Here is an 18,371-nt window from a genome sequence, read left to right on the forward strand (position 1 = left end):
AGATGAGCTCTGAAGCCACTGGAATTTAGAGTTCTAGTTTCTAGCCCATCAGGCTTGTAAAACCAAGCCCTTTCCATCCAGCCTCCTGTAACTGCCTGCACCTTCCTGCAGAATTACCCAAATCGAGGCCACAGCCCCACTTTAGCTAACGGTGCTCACGAGTCGGGTCATAACGGAAGTTCAGTTGCAGAACTAAGATTGCAGTCGTATAAGTGAAGTCAAAAGGCCAAACCCAGAGTTACCACAGGGATGCTGGGACTAAGCACCAAATTAATGCTTAATTGAACACAAGAGGTCCTGAAACACAGTTGGTTATGCATTAACGTGTGGTGAGAAAACTTCCCAAGTCACATGAGAGCCTGACTAATGTCCATGAGTTGGAGATCTGATTTACATAAATTAATGGTAGTTTCTATTATTATACATGTCCTAAAATAATTTCATTTTTAAAATATGCAACTCTATTCTTTGCCTCCCCCACCCCTTAACAGGAGTATGTATGAGTTGACCACTGGTCTTTAAAATGTCTAACGAAAATCATTATTTCATTTGAGACATCCTACACTGATTTGACATCATGGGATAGAATGAAGAGCAAACAACAATCAAGTTTACTAACATGTTTTTGCCTGTGGCAATACATTTCAGGAAAGTGCTAAACTGACCACACAGCTGCCTGCACCATGCCTCCTTCTGGTACTCATTGCTTTTGTACACCAGGTAAAACAGGAGCCCTGTATCTGCAATTAGTAGAAACAGATGGACAGTCAGAGAAGAAACAAAGTCACATATTCCAAAAGAAGCTTTGCCTCTCCTAAAATATGCCACAAAAAAGCATTCCCTCATATGAGCCAAAGAAGGGAACACTGACTCATCAGAAGAGCTCCCCCTAAAAAAAGCCCCCAGCAAGTCTTGGAATTAAGCCAAGAAATTAAAGCATTAAAAAAGATAAAAATCATATACAGACAAATTAGTTATGTAGATGCCAGTTGCTGAACAAAAGCCATTTAATGAGCTTTATCAAAGAGAAGAGCAAATTATGAGGCTGATGAGAAATTATCATTTTGCACCTGTCTGAAGGACTGCATCCTCTGAACTTCAGCAACGTGCTGAGACAAGACAGTGGGTGTCAGCTGTCCCCAGAACACAAGAAGCAAAAACCACGGCACCAAGCGAGCAAAATGACTTGGCCAAGGGCACAGAGCAAATTCGCCACCGCAGCATCGTCCCTGCTCCCGTCAGTGGCAGACCATGCGGCACTGTCCTTGCGATTTCCTGCTCTGCCCCTTCGAAGAACACGAGAAAAACTCCTTCCCCCGAGAGTCGGAAGGAAACTGGGGAGCATAAAGAAAAGTTAATTGCTTTAACACACCCCCAAACTATCGCAAAGAGAGAATCAATTCACGTGTCGCTCCAGAAAAAAAAGCTGTAATTCAAGGAAAAAAAAAAAAGTAAAAGCCCTTGCTAGGAGGAGATGCACCGAGGAAGGCAGCAACAAGTGCTGGCAGCGGGGCGCTGCGGGGAGCTGGCAGCGGTGCCTCCTCACCGCCCGCCCTCTCTGGCACACATGTAACACGAAACTTCCAATCTCCGGGACAACCAATAACAAAAAAAAAAAAAAAAAAAAAAAAAAAAGGCAGAGACAACAGCTGGCTGTCAGCAGCAGAGCAGATTGGAGCCGAGCGAGGAGCGAGACACAAGCCAGGATGAGGGGAGAGATGACGTGAAAGTTTAAGACGACAGAAAGAACAAGAGGAGCAGCAGAGTTCGTGGCGCGGCTGGGGTAAGGCTGAGCTATTGCTGGTGTTCGGTCAGCCGTAGCACCTTAACGTTCAGCTAGTTAGCAAGTAGCTGGAGCTTTTGTAGCTCTCTGTATGGCGAACTGCAGAATCGGCCATTGAGCAGAGCTTGCTAGTCTGAATTTGTTTGCGAGGGACACTCAGGAGCAAAAGTGGCGAGAAAAAAAAAGCTTTTAAGGGGATTGCAGAAAGCTGTGCTGCAGCCAGAGTGCTAACAAAAGGAGCCAGCCTGCAGTCTTGCCTTGCTTCCAGTCAGAGCGGGAGTAAGCAACTTTGCTGATTAGAAAGGCTGTCTGCTCATTTTTCTGTTGCTGTTACAGAATGTGACCTTAGCCGATAAGCAGGTCTAGCAGAGAGCTTTCTCCACAGTGATGACTTGTTACGTTAATACTTAGCGTGGACCAGAGAGTGGGTTTGCTCCTCTGTACCAGTAGTGGATGTGCCATTGGTCAGTAGCTGCCAGCACAGGCAAGCGCATGTGAAACCCAGTGGGTGCCAGCCACAGCATTTCTCCAGAGCTCCTCCCAGCTGGAGCTAAGTTTTATCCCCCAAATCCTGAAGCAAACGGAGAGCTTGGAAAACATACCCTGGTCTGGGAACGAGCATACTGTGCAAGTTAAGCATCTGTGTCCAATAGAAATAAATAGATTTTACACAGCTTCTAACAAGAGCGTTTTAAGAAAAGAATCGTGTATCAGGCACAGATGCTGGTTTACTATTCAAAACAGCATGAGAAACCACTGCTCTGAGAGAACACATAGATACACATACGTGGTCTGTGGTTTACTGCAACATGACCATCAGGTCTGAACGGAGTGAGAAGGAAAGGAAGAGGAAAGGGATCCCCCAAATACATGAAATTATAGAATCATAGAATCGTTTAGGTTGGAAAAGACCTTTAAGATCATCAAGTCCAAGCCTTGGTTTTACAGAGAGAGGTGTCCCACAACCTGTGCTCCCATCTCCACTTTGCTGCTGGGTACTGGGGCTGGCAAGGAGACTGACCATAAAAGCCCTTGTTTTCTGCCATCTGAAGCCGATTACTCTGGAAGCTCTCGCAGCTCTGGGCACCGAGCTGGGACCCCTTGCCCCTTCCAGGAGGTGCACAGGCAGTCAGCTGTTTACAAACAGGTAGAGAAAGAGGCAGAAAGCCAATTCTCACAGAAAGAGGTCTTCTAGATCCTACACATGCCTGGAGGGAGGAATGTTAAGGATCAGGTATTTCCACTTCTTTCCAGTCCCATTAACATGGAAGGGAGGGCAGGTCTTTCTGACCTACGTGTTGTACAAACACTGAATTGGAACTGCCTGTGGGAGATTTACTAGTTAAGACCCACAGGCCTCCAGGCTAGCCCGAGGTTCAAAGGATGGAGGGAAGTTTCCACCCTGCTAATGAAGGGTCTCTGTAGGTTGTTTGTTGCAGTTAAGATGATTTCTAAAATAAAGTATGTGAAAAACAAAGTTATGGGGGGAAAAAAAAAAAAAAAGAGGGAGGAGCAAGAGGAGAAGAGCAGGGGAGGGAGGGGAGAAACACGCACGCCAAGTTTTCCTTGCCAAAAGAAAATCTTAATGGCTTTGGCTGGGGGTTTGTCCAGCCACAGCCGTGTTGTACATATGCAGCGGGAGGGAATAAGCAATATGAAACACATGTCTGGATAAAAGAAGCAGGACACGGCCTGTGTTGCAGCTGTCGTAGTGCACGGGCCTCATAGACCGACTGCAATGCAGAAGCGGTTATGGGAGTAGAGGTACAAAATAAACCAAATTTGGTAGAGCAGATCCTCTCTGTAACACAAATCCCTGACCACAGAGACTGTGGTGGGCCAGTGCGCAGAGCTGCACGCTGGCCGGCCCGGACTGCAAGAGCTGGGTGAGGAGAGCAGTGCCCAGCCCTCTACACCACCCCGCGCAACCACAGCTGATACGATTTCAAACCAGCTTCTTCTGAGGAAGCAGCTGTTGTAGCCTTCAGTTTTGAGTTCCTACACTCAAGTGGCATCTTTACTAGGATTAGACCAGAGTATTTCAAAAAACTCAAAAATGCATGTCATTTCTGAGACCTGTAGGCCTGAGAGCAGTCAAGGCCAGGGCACAGAGGCGACTGAAAGAAGATGGAGGTGTTTCCAGCACTCCCCGGGGGCTCCAGCTGCCTTACCTCAAACACCAAACTACTGATAGATCCCGGTGTGTTTGTGAAGTAATTATTTACAAAACTTTCACAGGCACACAGCTACCTCTCAGTCAGCTTCCTGGGAAATGGTTATTTTGCTAATATTAGAATAGGCTTTCAGGCTAGATTCAAGCATGAGCAACCCTAAAAAAAGTTCTCTTGCAGAAGAGCTACAGGTTTATTTTTAAAACTGACCTTTTCCTTTCCCTGGATGGCTTTGTGCTTTGGTTTCCCCACTTAGAAGTGGGACTAGTAATGAGGAATTATCTCATGGGGTTTTGTGAACTTGTTTGTGGGATGGACTGGAGAAAACCAGGGTGTTCTGTAGAGGTGTAGAGACTCTTAGCTCAGTGCTCCAGTGGGTACCTCAGCTACTGAACCTGCTACTGCAGGGAATTCAGTGCCTTTTTATATTAATCTAATATTAGGTTGTAGGGGAGGGCAGGAACATTTATGGTGCTGCCTCAAAACCAATCTCCAAATAGTGGGTGGTGGAGATGACAGGGTATTCCAGCCAAATGGCTACCCAGTCAGGGCAGCTTTATAATCTGAAAGAATGTGTGGCCGCCTTTTCCAGACCAGCTGACAAAGTCAAAGCTTTTCTCCCATGACATGGAGCTGCAATTTACCCATTTGGGTGTGTGCTGTTAAAAGGCTGAATTCTCTTGATACTAGAAACTATTTTCATCTGCTTGGGAATGAATTATAGGTCTGTCTGGCTCCATTGGCTCCTGTTTTAGGAAAAAAGGGCTTGTCTGTGAACTATAGTTAAGATTCACATGGCTGGTCAACTACAGTCATGGCAGCAAACACTGCATTAACAATGATGAGGGAAAACCACGCACTGATAATACAACTACATTTCTATAGCCCTTTTCATCTCAGAAATACATTACAAACTTCGAACAATAAACAATCATAAAAGAATTATTACATGTTCTGCCAAAATGCATCTAAACTGTAACAACACCTTGCAGCCCCGCACTGTTTTAGGACAGGAAGCATTGCAGATCTTATCCATATGAAATCAGACACGTTTCAGGAACCAAGAACAAAGCTGGTAGGCTTACAGACGGGCCAAGCCTTCATGTTCTTAAGGAAGTGGCCAAATACAGCAAGAGTTTCTTTAAAAGTTTTAGACCAGAATAAAAAGCATCCCTTCGCCCTCAGCTGCTCAGCACTCTCCTTCCATGAGGCTGGGATTGCCTTCTAAGATTTTCTACCAAATAAGCTAGTCCATGCAGGCTTCCTGTCCCTGTATTGGTCCAGTTTCCACCACCTTATTTGACTTACTTGAGTAAGAACAACACGAAGTATTTCCTTTTTCACAGCCACAGTCTTGGGAAAAAGACAACATTGCAATGAGAATGTTGCCCTGGCATTCAGCTTGCTTGGGCACATCAGGGAGGTCCTACTTTGTAAGGCCTCTGGAGCAGTGCTGATACAGACAATGGGCACACTGGAGGATACCCCACTCACCCTCACTGGGACCTGCTGCGTTGGGACTAGAGGCACTGGCAGCTCTAGGGCACCACCAGATTCCCCCCTACAAAGCTTTGTCTCCATTTTTAGATCACTATTGCAACAAACCCACTCAAACAAAAATTTGCAAAGGGGACACAGTAAAAGCAATGGGCTGGGATCATGTCAAGAGAAAGAAAATCCTGTGGAGCATGGCTGGGTAAGGAGCAACCAAGAGTGGAAGCCAGGCTTTCATCTACTTCATCCTAAACAGGCTCAGTGACTGAAGTGTAACAAGCAGGTAGCAAGTAAAGGCCACTTCATTTTGTAACTGCAGCAAAACCAGGGACTTACTGTCTTTTTATCTGAAGATTTCAGAGCACGTCAGAGACTTGAACACACAACAATTAGCAAACAAACCTCTGATGGTGGTTACATATTCTGCTGCTTTGCAGAGATGAGGTCACCCATCAGAGGGATGGGATGACTTATCCAAAGTCATACAACCAGTAAGTATCACTGGCAGGCCAGGAAGGCTGCCTGCATTTACCAAATTCCAGTCTTGGGGCTAAACCACACACTCAAATTTATTTTCTTTGCACTGAAACAGGCCACTCAAACGCCACCAGGGTTATGACTAAACAAGTGCCTCATTCCTGAGCAGTAAATTTAAGCTCACCCACTCCCTACAGTCCAACTTTTGATGCACCTATGTAGACACATGAATAGGATACAGCTTTCCAAACCAAAGTCAGTCCAAAAACACCCGATCAATTTACATCAATTCCAACACACTTACAGCAGCTCGACTAGCTTAAAGCAGACAGAGGGATGTGGGACCTTACACCTTACATGGTCATCCCAATGCTCTTTTGCTTGCTTCAATCCTGGAAGCTACTAAACATAGACAGTTCACAGTGCAAAGAAACCCTGACCAAGGGTTTTCTCTTGAATGTCTAGATTGAGGCCTTTTAACGGCTTAATTCTTAAAAGGGCTGAGCTGCCAACTTCTTCTGAGTGCTTCAGTATGGCATAAGTCCATTAAAACAGTTCAAAAAGATAATTTCAGTGCTATTATGGTAATTTGCACAGCTTTATTCAGTGGGCACAATAAGATTAATCTGCGTTAAAAACAAGTATTAGCACTTTCTGGGAATCTAAATCTACAGAAGCCCTAAACGTCAGACATACTTATTTAAAGGGTCATCTAATCCTTGCAGCTGAGCAGCACACCTGCAGATGTCAGGCATCCCCCTGCATTATTACTGTGCTCCCTCTTTTCAACCAAGGCTAACAACTCATGGCACATGGCAGATTCAGCTTTTTTTTTTCCTCAAAAAGAAATAAACCCAAATTGGAAGATTTGTTTTATTCCCTCCCCTTCCAGGCCTTGTAACAGAGGAGGGCAGAAAGAATTGATGATCTAGTCCCACAGGCAACACTGGGTAGATGAGTTATTTTTTAAAGAACAGCCAGAAGAGGAAACAGCTGAAACCACGAATTTCAGGCTGCCACGCCACCCCAGCAGGAACTTCTAAACTGCCTGTTGCAAGACATCAGCATTGTATTCACTTTCTTTTCTATGCGAGTTTCTCATCTTGCCTCTCTTCACCCTATTTTCACTTCAGATGATCTCTAGCTACAGCTATGGAGCAAAAAAAAAGTTCGTGACATTAGTCTAACAAGGCACTATGAAGCCTACATTGCACTGTAGTCATTCAGCTTTTCTTCAGTAACAAGTTCCATCAGCCTTGCTGCCCTAACAGCCATGTCTCCTCTACTCTGGAGGGTTCCCATCCTCAGGGGATGCAGTTTTGAGGAAGGACAAGGAGCAAGGAGAAATTCCCAATTGAGAAAAACACTGGCAAACAATTATGTCTGTTCCAAAAGCCCACAGAATCTGTGGGTTGCTAACTTGGGTGGCTGTTCTAAGCTTTAGAACAGCACTTCAGTCTTAGAAAGTAAACTGTCAGTTAAGACCTACAACCTTACATTTCAAATCTCTTAAGACTTGCCCATTTTAACAATAATAATTATAGTTACTGCTTCAACCAAATATGGCCTTTACTACTGTTGGTGACCAGGAGCTTATTTGAACACAGTATAATAAATAAAAAGGAATTATTAATTCTTACGGCTCCACTCTGAAATTTGCAAGTAATGTCATCACCGTCGTGTTGTACATGAGGAAGATAAGGCAGATGCCTAAGACAACTTAAGTCACAGAGCACTAGCCTTACCCTTATGCTAATCTCTAGGGTAAGATCTTGGTTCTGTTGAAATCAATTGGAAAAAGATCACAATCAAAACTAGTCCTGACCAAAGACTTTACATCACAAGTAGAATGGAAGATACAAAAGTCCATGAATATAACTAGATTTCTTGGGGGATTTTTACTTTTTTTTTTTCCTTTGTTTTAAGAAATGATTTATTATTCACTCTTTTGCTGTGTTTCACAGGCAGAAATCCCAAAGCAGCAAGAGCTGTTCAGTCCAGTGTGCAGTCAGAAGTGAAGTCGAACGGAAAAACATTTGCTTCCTCACCGGTAGGTTGACGACTGCACCACCACCATCAAACTTTGATCCTGAAGAAGTTCAAACCAAGGTAAACAAGCAACATTCCTTGCAAGTTTTAGAATAAAACCTCCTTCACTTAGCTCCAGATCAGGTACCATGGGAAAAGGAATGTCCATTACTGAGACAAGCTCTTATCATTTTAGGCTAGGCACTCTGCTAATCCACGTGAAGTTCTACAATCCTAATCAGTAATTTTACACTGTACACCCAAACTTCAGAAGCCTGGCTCTTATACTTCTTGCTTGTGGTGCAGCCCAAAGCATGGCACAAAAGTTTACAGCAGATTCCTTACTAGGAGAGCTCCTGGAGAGGCAGAAACACCTCCAAAAGGAACAAACATTTTCAGAATGTTGGAGCCAGAAATACTTACTTTTTTTAAAAAAAGTGTTTCTTCTAGAGCCAAGAGCAGAAAACACAAATCACCTCTGCCTGCACCACCATCTCTTGGAATGGAAACAAAACTGGAAGCCTGCTGAGATAGAATCCTGCAGCACTGTACAAAGGATAAAGCAGCCATTTCTGGAGCAGCTCACTTGGGGTACAGCAATCATCTGGAAAGAACTTTTTCACCCTAGTCTCAAAAGTGACCTTTCCAGGTCAAAAGGCCACTGCTATGCCTCCCTGCTAAGTTACACAGAGATCATTCTGTAGATGTAGATTTTTCCATCCACTCCTATCCCTAGGAAACCAGCTGGTTCCGATTTTTATTCCTTAGTTGGGATTTAAAAGAACAAAGAAAACCCTTTTTGAATTGCATAAACATACAAAATGTAATTTAACTTGGCACTGTAGTATTTAAGCCCAGCATGCAAAGAAACAGCCAAGGTCTCTATGTCCTCAGTGTGTTTAGAAAAACTGAACTCCAAGCATCCATTTGTTTGAGTAACCAAACCAGATGTGGAGTAATGAACTAGCTGGCTTATTCTGGAAGTACTGTCGTGGTCACGTGGCTTTGTGTTATCATCAAGACTAGGATATAGAATTGCATTGTTCAAGTCCCATAAAACAGCGTTGACTATTACAACACACACAAGCTAGTGCATTCTGATATCATAATGACATCAGAGTTATAATCGGTCCAAGTGTTGACCTGTCCAAACACTTGTTTTAGGTGAAACTATGGATATTTCTCAACAATATCATATTCCAGTTACTGACTCAAGCAAAATTTGAACTTCCACAGCTCTCATGCAAGCTTGTTTGTTGCAGTGCCTTCCAAAATCCTGCTCATGGGGCAAAAGAAGAGCAAATGTTGGAGTCAAAACTAAGGCACCTAACTTTGACTAGACTAATAATATTTTCAAGTAACAATATTCTGGTGATCATTCTTTCTGAGAATAAAGACAGTGTAAGATTACTGAGCAGGGCAGGAGGGATTAGCTCCACAGGGAGGTATCTCCCTGACAGATCAGGGGCTTTTGCTTTGCTTATCACCAGCAGTGATCGCTGGACATCTACTGTTCAATTCATATATTGCTCAATTAGAACATACCGTGGCTTAAAAGAACAAAAGCTACATTTAGTTACCATATAAAACTTGCAGTCATCTGTAAGAACTTGAAAATCATTCAGCTATCCCCACCAAACACAGACTTTAGCTCTTAATATCACCATTCAGTAAAACTGGTTGATAAAATATTATTAATGGTATTGTAGTGAGGTGTTGAGTCAAGCGCCTTAGTTTTTGAAGGGGCTTACTGTAGCTGAAAGTGCAAGAAGACTTCAAGGGACTCTACTTCATGTAACTTCCTAAAACAACTGAAAGCTATGTACCACTGGAGTTCATCGTTTGGAATTCAAGTTGAGATAGAATTGCATTTCTTTCTGGAAGGACAAGTTAGCACAACTGGGGAAAAAAAAAAAAAAAATCTTACTTTCACCGGGTAAAATCCAAGGGCAAGCACTGTCCGGTTCTAACTCTATGCCTGCTGAAATCAGTGCCCTTTTAGAAGAAACACCGTTTTGCCTTTGTTCAACAGTGCAGCTGACAAAAACAGCCTCAAAGCCAGATTTTGAAATTAAAACAGTGCCAGAACACGTAGACAATTAATAGTCCTCCACCTTAGCTACTGGGAACAAGGACTGAGACCAGATAAACTTGTTTTCCTTGTGATCACCAGCTCTATAAGAGGGCTGAGCAGCTTCCTAGCATTAGTCAGTGAAAAGATTTTTTCTCTGTTTGGTTCTTCTACAGCATAAAGCCTGGAGAGGCTGAGCCAGAATGTCATCGGAAGGCTTTCTGAAGGAAATGCAAACCATTGGTGAGAAGTTTCTCCTTAAGCTCCAGAAACTGCCCAAGGCTGACCCGGTGGAGATTGTGTCCTTTTGTGTGGTGGTTCTGTTTATCGGTGAGTTTACTGGTGGAGGCAAAGGGGTGTTGAAATGTCTTTTCAGTGGGGGCTGCTTGCTCCTCAGTCTTTGGTGGTGGGTCGGTGTTGGCAGTTGTTTTCCAGGCTGTGCTCTGAGGGCCAGTTTAATTTCTAGTTAATTTTTTAATATTCAGTGTGTATCTCTACATGCATGCAGAGCACGATAAGCAACAAAGCTCTCATATTTAAGCACTAGTTTAAACAGCAGTATTTTAACCAACTCAGAGCTGCTGCAATGTTTTGATGCATAGGACAGTTTACAACAAATGGTATTATTAGGGCATCTCACTGCCACAAAAGACACTTCAATTCTCTGAGCGTCATTCCTGTGCTTAATTCAGTGGAAGCCAGTATGCTTCAGATGAGCCTATTTATTCTCCTCTGGTAATGGCAAGATCCCTCCTGCTGCTCTTTGTGGGGATGACATGGAAGGAATAACAAACAGCTGCTTGATCAAGGGGCATGAAGTTTGTTTAGACAATGGGAAAACAAGCAGGAAGGCACGCAGGCCCTCCTCCTCAAAGAGGTACACTTTGCCCCCAGCCAAAAGGAAGGGTGTATATCCAGCCTGGACACTCCTCCCTGGGATGGAATTCAGAAAGGCACACCTGCTGCTTTATTTTTTTCATACCTACAGCTGGTTCCCCACAGGTCCGGTAGCCTGGCGGCCCAGCTCCAGACCTTTAAGTAACACTTGCACACACATGCATGTTCATGCACTCTTACATGTTTTGTGCGATTAATCATGTCATCCTTTTCTACTCCAGATAAATTAACGTGTATCTCCCAAAACCAACCAGTATGCCTCGTATAGAGTAACAGTAAGTAAGGCCACTGCTTTGTGAAACAAACACCTGTGTTTGAAGTATTTATTTTGTCAAGCTAAATACGTAAGAAAGAGTAAAGCCAACCCAGTCACAAATATCTGTCCTCATTAAAGGGTACACTGCATTGCACTCTTCAGAAACGCAACTGCCAGTTTGACTAACCAAATCCTCTCAAGTTGCTTCTGACACAAATGTGGGGAGAGTTGGGATCTCCATCCTTGACAGGCACACAGTTCTACTTAGTTACTACACATCCTCTGAAATAACAGCACTTTAGGCAGGTAAAGGTATACCCCCACATGGTTGGTACATAGCTCTTATGATCATGAAATATCCGGTAATGACTGTCTAGATTAAATGGATAACTAATACAAGGGAGCAGGAATTTAGAAGGAGGGAAATGGGATACAGAGAAAAAAAAAAAAATAAAAAAAAAATCAGGCTTTGTTTGTTCTTTTGCTCACCAAACTTGGAGGAGCCATAGGGTTATTCTGCACTGATTTCTCCTATGCCAGGGAGCAATATCCTTTGCTTCTCTTTCCAGTTACTGTTCTGCTGCTCATGATCATTGCCTGCAGTTGCTGCTGCTATAGCTGCTGTAGCCGTGACAGACATCCTGACCGCAGACGTAGGAAGATCCAAGTCCGCCCAGCTGCCCATTCATGAAGTACAACAAGAGGTGACACAACCTACTATGAAGGACATGCATGGACATCGTGATTCAGTCCTATGGGAATGACTGTCTACACTAGCTCACTGAAAATGGCAATAACAGTATTAATTAATATGACTCAGAGGACCAGAAATCACAGCATGGAATTCCTTCTTTCTGTGACAGCTACTACTAGGCTCCGTGGTGCGACCACAAAGGTAACGCTACTTTACCATCACTGTCCCCCTCTTCTGGGGTGGGGTGGGGGTGCATGGACACATGCTGCTGAGAAAAGAGACATGCTCTCCCAATGACAGCCCTTCAGCTGGGCTAGCCAAGGATTCCCTTTGTGAGCACGGAGCCACAGACCAAAGCAGAGAACACGTACACTGCCACATGCTAGGCAGCACCTACTCTCTTCACAAGTGGCTAATCCAGAAGGATGGTGCTGGGCAGTAGCAAAACCCACGACATCACTAGGAGGTCCACACACTCAGCACATCTTGGATCAAGCCCAAACCTGCTCTCTCAAAAGCTGCCTACAACAGACATGTTAGCTGAGGTGTCTGCTGAAAACAACAAATTGTGGACCTTGTGATCGAGACACGCCAGCTGAGGCTCTGAGTGCAGCTGGTAACAATTGCTTCCTGCTTTATTTCCTCAGTGTTACAATAATGTGAAATTGCCAAAGAGAAAAATCAGATGATGTGCAATACCCTTTGTAAACAGAAAGGGAAAAACTCACCAATGCTATGGCTTAATTTGATTATTCTGCTGCTAAATGTGCTCCCTCCCCACCCCCTGTGTGGTTCTGTTTTTCTGCTTATTACAGGTGAATAGTTCTTACAGAGCATGGGAGTCACAGGAGATGAACAAATCCCTATCCTTACTTGAGGGACTTGTATGCCTGACTCCCTGCACTATGTGCAGTTTATTTTAGTGGACATAAATATTATGCCTAAGGTATGTTTCTTAGCATACACACAGGCATTTCAGATGAGTGACATACAGTATGGTAACTGCCACTTCAGGGTATACAAGCAGTAGCTGACAATGGGCACCGTGACAAAGCAGAGACAGGAATGAGCTGTATGGCTGAAGTTAACAAGTGCAAATAAATCCCTTTTCCATGCTGCAGCCACTGCATGTGTTTGGTTTACACTTCAGTGAACTTCAGAAAGGTATTTATATAAATACAGGGCTGTTGCACAGGCCATGACTTTCATAACAGACAGCCAAATGAAAGACCCTCCTCCACCTAACTCTGTAAACCACTGGTCTTTCAGCCCCAGATGTGAAATCAGCCACCTTGATGAGAAGATATAAAAAGTTACATGCAGAAAGTGAAGTCACCTTCTATTCTTGTATTCCAACTGCTAAGTGTAGAGGAGTCAAAAGGATTACATATGTATATACCAGAGCCAATATCTAGCTAGAGAGAAAACAATCATCAGGTTTATAACAGTGGGCTTCTAAACATTCTTCAAACTTCAGAAGGGACCAAAAAATGAAAACTTTATAAAGAAGCCTTTCTCTGATGCCTGCACCCAAATCAGTAAAAAGCACATTACATCAGTAGCTTCTCATGTATTTAATGCACTTTAATTTTTACAAAGAAACTACATTTAGCTATTTTGCATTTTTGTACTGCTGCACATTGGACTATGTCTGCAGCCAGTGACATGGAGAATAGTAAAAATTTTAAAAAAATTCCTCAAAGTACCAATGTTACTTTTAAATTAGTAAGAAGAAAAACTTTCCAGCAGAAGATGAGGATGTTCCTTCAAAAGTAAGCATCTAAGCCCTAACTTGACAACTTCCAACAGAAAACTGCACTAGAATGAGCTACTGCACATGCACTTACACTAAGACTAACAATGCGCTGACCTTTATTACGCTGTCCCAAAGATTTCACTCCCAACCAATATGATAGGGTAGGATAAGCTCAAGCGTGGCATCAACTTACTCTAATCAACATTCAGAGGATGCATCACACTAACATCTCTGTCAGATATGTCTTTGCTCATTTCACTTGCAAACAAGTGGCAATCAAGGTGGCATAGGAAGTCTCAAAACCTCTTTGCAGGAGACAGGCTCAACAGACCTTTCTGTGTCTAAATTTAGTCACAAGATCTGTGAAAGGACAGAGCTTACTTTCTTTCCTAGCCTGTGCTACACAGTGCCAGCTACAGGAATTAACAGAATCCCATTGAGAAATGTTTCAGCCACATGGAACCAGTCTGTGCTAACAGCCAGGAGGAAGCTGAGCAGGCTGGAAAAATACCAACAACTAACAGGTTGCTGTCACTAGGACCGAGCTGCCAGGCCTTATCTCAACAGGAAAGGCTACAAATACATGTTTCCCAGTGGCATTACAAGTTAAACCACTGACAGATACCAGGCAGGGGGACAAGAGAAACAGCTCTTGTCTTATCTCTGCCACTGCAAGTTCCTAAATTAGAAACAGAATGAACACAGCACTGTTAAAAAAAAAAAAAAAAAAAAAAAAAAAAAAAGAGAGAAAATTAAGCAATTCTGTAAAGAATTCAGGTGCCTTTCTGGAGCAGAGGAGCAGCTACCCCATATAGGAGGGATTCCTGGACCAATTTCTACATGCTTGCCTGGACCTCACAGGCCCAGTGTACTGCTTTGTACTCAGCTGGACTATTCCTATACTTGGTATTCAGATGTGCCAATTGCTTGCCTGGAATGGGCTGGGTCTGACACCTTCCTACATGCAATAGATCAGGCTGGCCTGAAAGATTCCCAACAAATCCTCAGCTTACTGCAGCTCTTCAGTTTCTGTTGACTAGAAACATGACATCTGGGTCCCTGCTCACCACTCACACAAGCCTTTGTATTTTTGGCTTCAATCATTACCCACATAAAGGGACCTGGAACACCCTGAGCACTAGTGAGGATGGATCCTCTCTGTTTCAAAAAAAGCAGAGGGAGATTCAGAACAGCATAGATTAAGGCAAGAGTGCTTCAAATACAGCAACTTCTGTACATGTTGTAAAAGCCTGAGCAAACCTAGAAGAAACTGCAAGGGAATACAGTTACTTCAATCCTGTACCCTGAGGAACCTAAAAGAGACAGGCCAGCCTCTCCAGCAGAAGTGGCTGAAGTTCTACTGGTGACTTAATGGAATAGCTTCTATTCTGTAACATCATCCCTCTGGTTTCAGAGTGATTTTCTTAGGTTGTAAAAAACAGGTTTCCTTTTACACACATGCAGTCTCACACACCAAACTGTCCTCCTCACCTCCCACCTCTCTCCAGCACCATCCCTCTGTTGTCCTTCAGTTCAGAAAGCAACAGGGAGTCAGTTTTATTGCAGCTAACCACAGTGCAAGACTCTGTAATGAGTTTATCCACCTAAACTGTCATGATGAAGTTTGGACTGGAGGGCGGTCTTGTTCACAGTCTCATTTAGATATGGCAGTATCCTAATGGAGTTTACAATACAGATCCAGTCAAAGCAGCCCTCTTCGCTCCACCACAACCTGCAGCCTTCCCCAGTCAGAGGACATAGGGGCTTTACAAGCCCTGAGACAGGTGCATGAGTAGATAAAGCCATGGAGAAGAAATGTCTGAGCAACAGCTGAACTGGGTCTTTTCAGCTGGGCTCAAGGCCTTTGATTAGATTAGCCACACCTTTGGAGGAAAGTCAGCTGTTAATAATTTACTACAATACAAACAGGCAACTTCCATATTCCCTCTACAAGTCCCCAGGTGCAGTAAGGGGGTCTCTCACCATAGGCCAAGATCTCTTGGAGTGGGTGCAGAGGAGGCACCAGAAGAACCACCTACTACACACAAAACAGCTTCAGGTATTTATAAAATTGTGTACAGCTCTCCTATTTCAGGAGATTAACTGTGGTTAGCAAGAGAGACAGGAACTTTCTAGGGTGTACAGTCATGCAGGGTTTCTGCCTTTGGGTCTACAGAACTAATATCTATGTCTGCCTCCTTTTTAGAGGCAAAAGAAGCTATGCAGGACAGTTTTCATGTCTTTTATGCCTCTTGGTTAGAGACTGGGCATGGTGATCTGCCATCGTTCCGGAAAACAATACATGAACTGAATATATTTGGCTGCTGAGAAAGTAACAAAAACTTCAGCAAACTGAAGCTTGTGCTTCTAGTCAAATGTGACTTGCTGAGGATGAAACATGCTTTACATGAGTAATCTTTTTCCTTACAATATTAAGGATGCAGATATCCTTAATATTGACAAATTTTCAAAAATAACAAAGATTCCTTCTTGTATTACATCTGCACAGTCATATTTGAGAGACAGTGTGAGAAATAATCCACCCTTTCCCTTGAGAAGCTTTAGTAAAACCACAAGATGCTTGCAAAGAGATGTTGGATGTTCTTTAGAAAGCTAATATCCAAGTCATTATGCAAAGTATCAGTGAAAGAGCAAGTGTGTAGAACCCACTGAGAACCGAGTTTAAATTATTGCTGAACTTAAGTATTTCACAGAAGGAAAACTTATGCTTCTATTGCAGAGTAACAGAAAGCATTACTAAAGCAAACTCTGTTAACAGGAGACCTTTTACATAACTAGACTATTCTAAGCCCTATGGGAACAACAAGTTGTACATGAAAATCTTCGCTTATTCTTGGTGGGGTTTTTTTGTTTGCTTTTTTTTGTGTGTGTGTTTGCTTTTAAATAGTGTTCATTTAGTCTCCAGTGTGTTCTCAAAGTTTAAGTGCCCAACTCTTTTTAACAATCCTTCCAATGGTATGAAGCAAATTCTCTCACTGAATACTTGTCTTTCATGCATAGGCCGTACAGTTGACAAAGATGAAGAGTTCATACTGAACATGCTGGGAGAGACAGTATATTGTATTATTAAAAATATTGATAAGCTATGATTAAAATAAATCTCAACTGCCAAAATCTTGTAAAGCCATAAGTTTTCTTCTTTACATCTCTAGATCTGATTGTTAAACTGGCCTCAGCTATCTTTCTTCTGGTTTGTGGTCCCGTTTCCGTGAAGGGTGGCTCTCCCTTTTGCCCTGCAGGCACAGACAGCATGTATGCTGATACTGGTTTCAGGACTATGGTTCAGAGCATAGAGAGGATACATCAACATCTGATATTGTTCTTGTCTACCTCCAGCAGGGTGGAAGCCAGCATGTCATCAGTACAGGAGGCATCCTCAGTTCTGGAAGACCTAAAGACACTGATTGTAACAAGTGACTGGTCTCTTGGAGGGCTAGTGGTGATTGGCACCTTCTGTCTTGTTTTTATGGCTCTCCTCTTATTTGCTGCCATCTTTGGGTGCTGCTCATCTCCAAGGCACAAACAGAGTGGTGCATAAACAGCAATGCTGAGACACAGTACTTGGAGCCCTGCAGCTAAGCAAGAATCAGCCCAGCTACAACCTAATTATGTTGTTCACAGAAAGCTTTCTCATCTTCTCTCCCTGGGCGATTATTTCTCACCGTGGAACTTTGCTGTATCAAGAGCAATGCACCAATGCCAGCAACTCGTTCTGCAAGTCCACGGCAAACTCAAATATAAGGTTGTCTGTATTCAGGAACTGCATGACTAGCCAAATACCAAAGTCAACTAATCTCTACCTGATTTTCATCCTTCAAGCAAAAACACTGGTTCGACGTGGCAAATGGTCAACCACCACCTAAAACTGATAAAGAGGTCTTCTGTGGCTGCAGTTACATAGGTTTTTTTTCTCAGTCTGGCAAATGGGCAACAGCAAACTCTGGCCAGCAAAAACTTTGTCTAAACCCACTCCCTAAAAGCACCTTATAACATTGTTCTTCTGTCATACCTGGGCAATAGCCTAAATACACTATGCAAAAACTTGCTTGCCAGTATACAAGTCTGTCTTTATTTGTTCTTATTCAGAACCTTGCAGGGTCAGAGTTTCAGGTTTGCTTTCACTGTTTAAATAGCAAATAGAACTATGTTAATTAAAAATGTAAAAAAGAAATACATCGTGGCATTCCTTTACATAGCATCTTAGTCTCCTGTACAGTTATGAGCAGGTAAACCTGCCAGGGGTGCTGCAATATGTGACGCTGAGATGCATACAGAATGTTATACAGTAGGAAGAATGTACCAAGCTGGGGAACGGAAGAGAAAGTATGGGAGATGTAACTTCTAACTAGCTCTGTGGTATTCCCTTACAAAAGTATCTTTTATGTACCTGGTGAATTCCTATTTCTATTACTATTCATCTGAGCAAAGGAGAATGTTTTCTCTCTGTCCTTGCTCAGTTATTGCCTCACTGGTACAGTGCAACTCTAGAGAAGCTCCTCGCTTCAGACAGCAGTCAGGCTCTTTACAGCACGCTTGAAGTGGGAGGTGCTGTGAGATGGTTACATGGAGCCTAACTCATGCCCTCATGGGACACCACCCCGGAATGCCCTGTGACTGCTTCTGGCTTGCGCCAGGTTAGTTCAGTGATCACAGTCCAGTTCTTACGGCACTAGTGTTCATTCCAAGAAATGACTGTCACAACTAACTCTACTTATAACCAGCT

General features: G+C 43.2%; 2 protein-coding genes across 7 annotated transcripts in view; one reads left to right on the top strand and one right to left on the bottom strand.

Annotated features, from left to right (window-relative positions):
- The window catches only part of RECQL5 (RecQ like helicase 5), a 39,285-nt gene that overhangs the window by 11,095 nt on the left and 9,819 nt on the right, over nt 1-18,371 (bottom strand). The gene's annotated exons all lie outside the window — the stretch shown is intronic.
- On the top strand, nt 1,112-17,819 carry SMIM5 (small integral membrane protein 5). 4 transcript variants are annotated; one of them, XR_006166246.1, is made up of 5 exons: nt 1,112-1,783; nt 7,890-7,975; nt 10,201-10,354; nt 11,747-12,072; nt 16,985-17,819. XR_006166246.1 is itself a non-coding variant. In XM_042802307.1 (4 exons), exons 3-4 carry the CDS (start codon nt 10,228-10,230, stop codon nt 11,866-11,868), a joined length of 249 nt encoding a protein of 82 aa, XP_042658241.1. In that variant the 5' UTR covers nt 1,131-1,783; nt 7,890-8,034; nt 10,201-10,227; the 3' UTR covers nt 11,869-12,991. The 4 variants fall into 4 exon arrangements, 1 of the variants encoding a protein (XP_042658241.1); XR_006166245.1 differs by having other exon boundaries at nt 1,131-1,783; nt 7,890-8,034; XM_042802307.1 differs by lacking the exon at nt 16,985-17,819 and having other exon boundaries at nt 1,131-1,783; nt 7,890-8,034; nt 11,747-12,991.

Source organism: Tyto alba, unplaced genomic scaffold, assembly GCF_018691265.1.
Source record: "Tyto alba isolate M040663 unplaced genomic scaffold, T.alba_DEE_v4.0 Super-Scaffold_39, whole genome shotgun sequence".
NCBI lineage: Eukaryota > Metazoa > Chordata > Aves > Strigiformes > Tytonidae > Tyto > Tyto alba.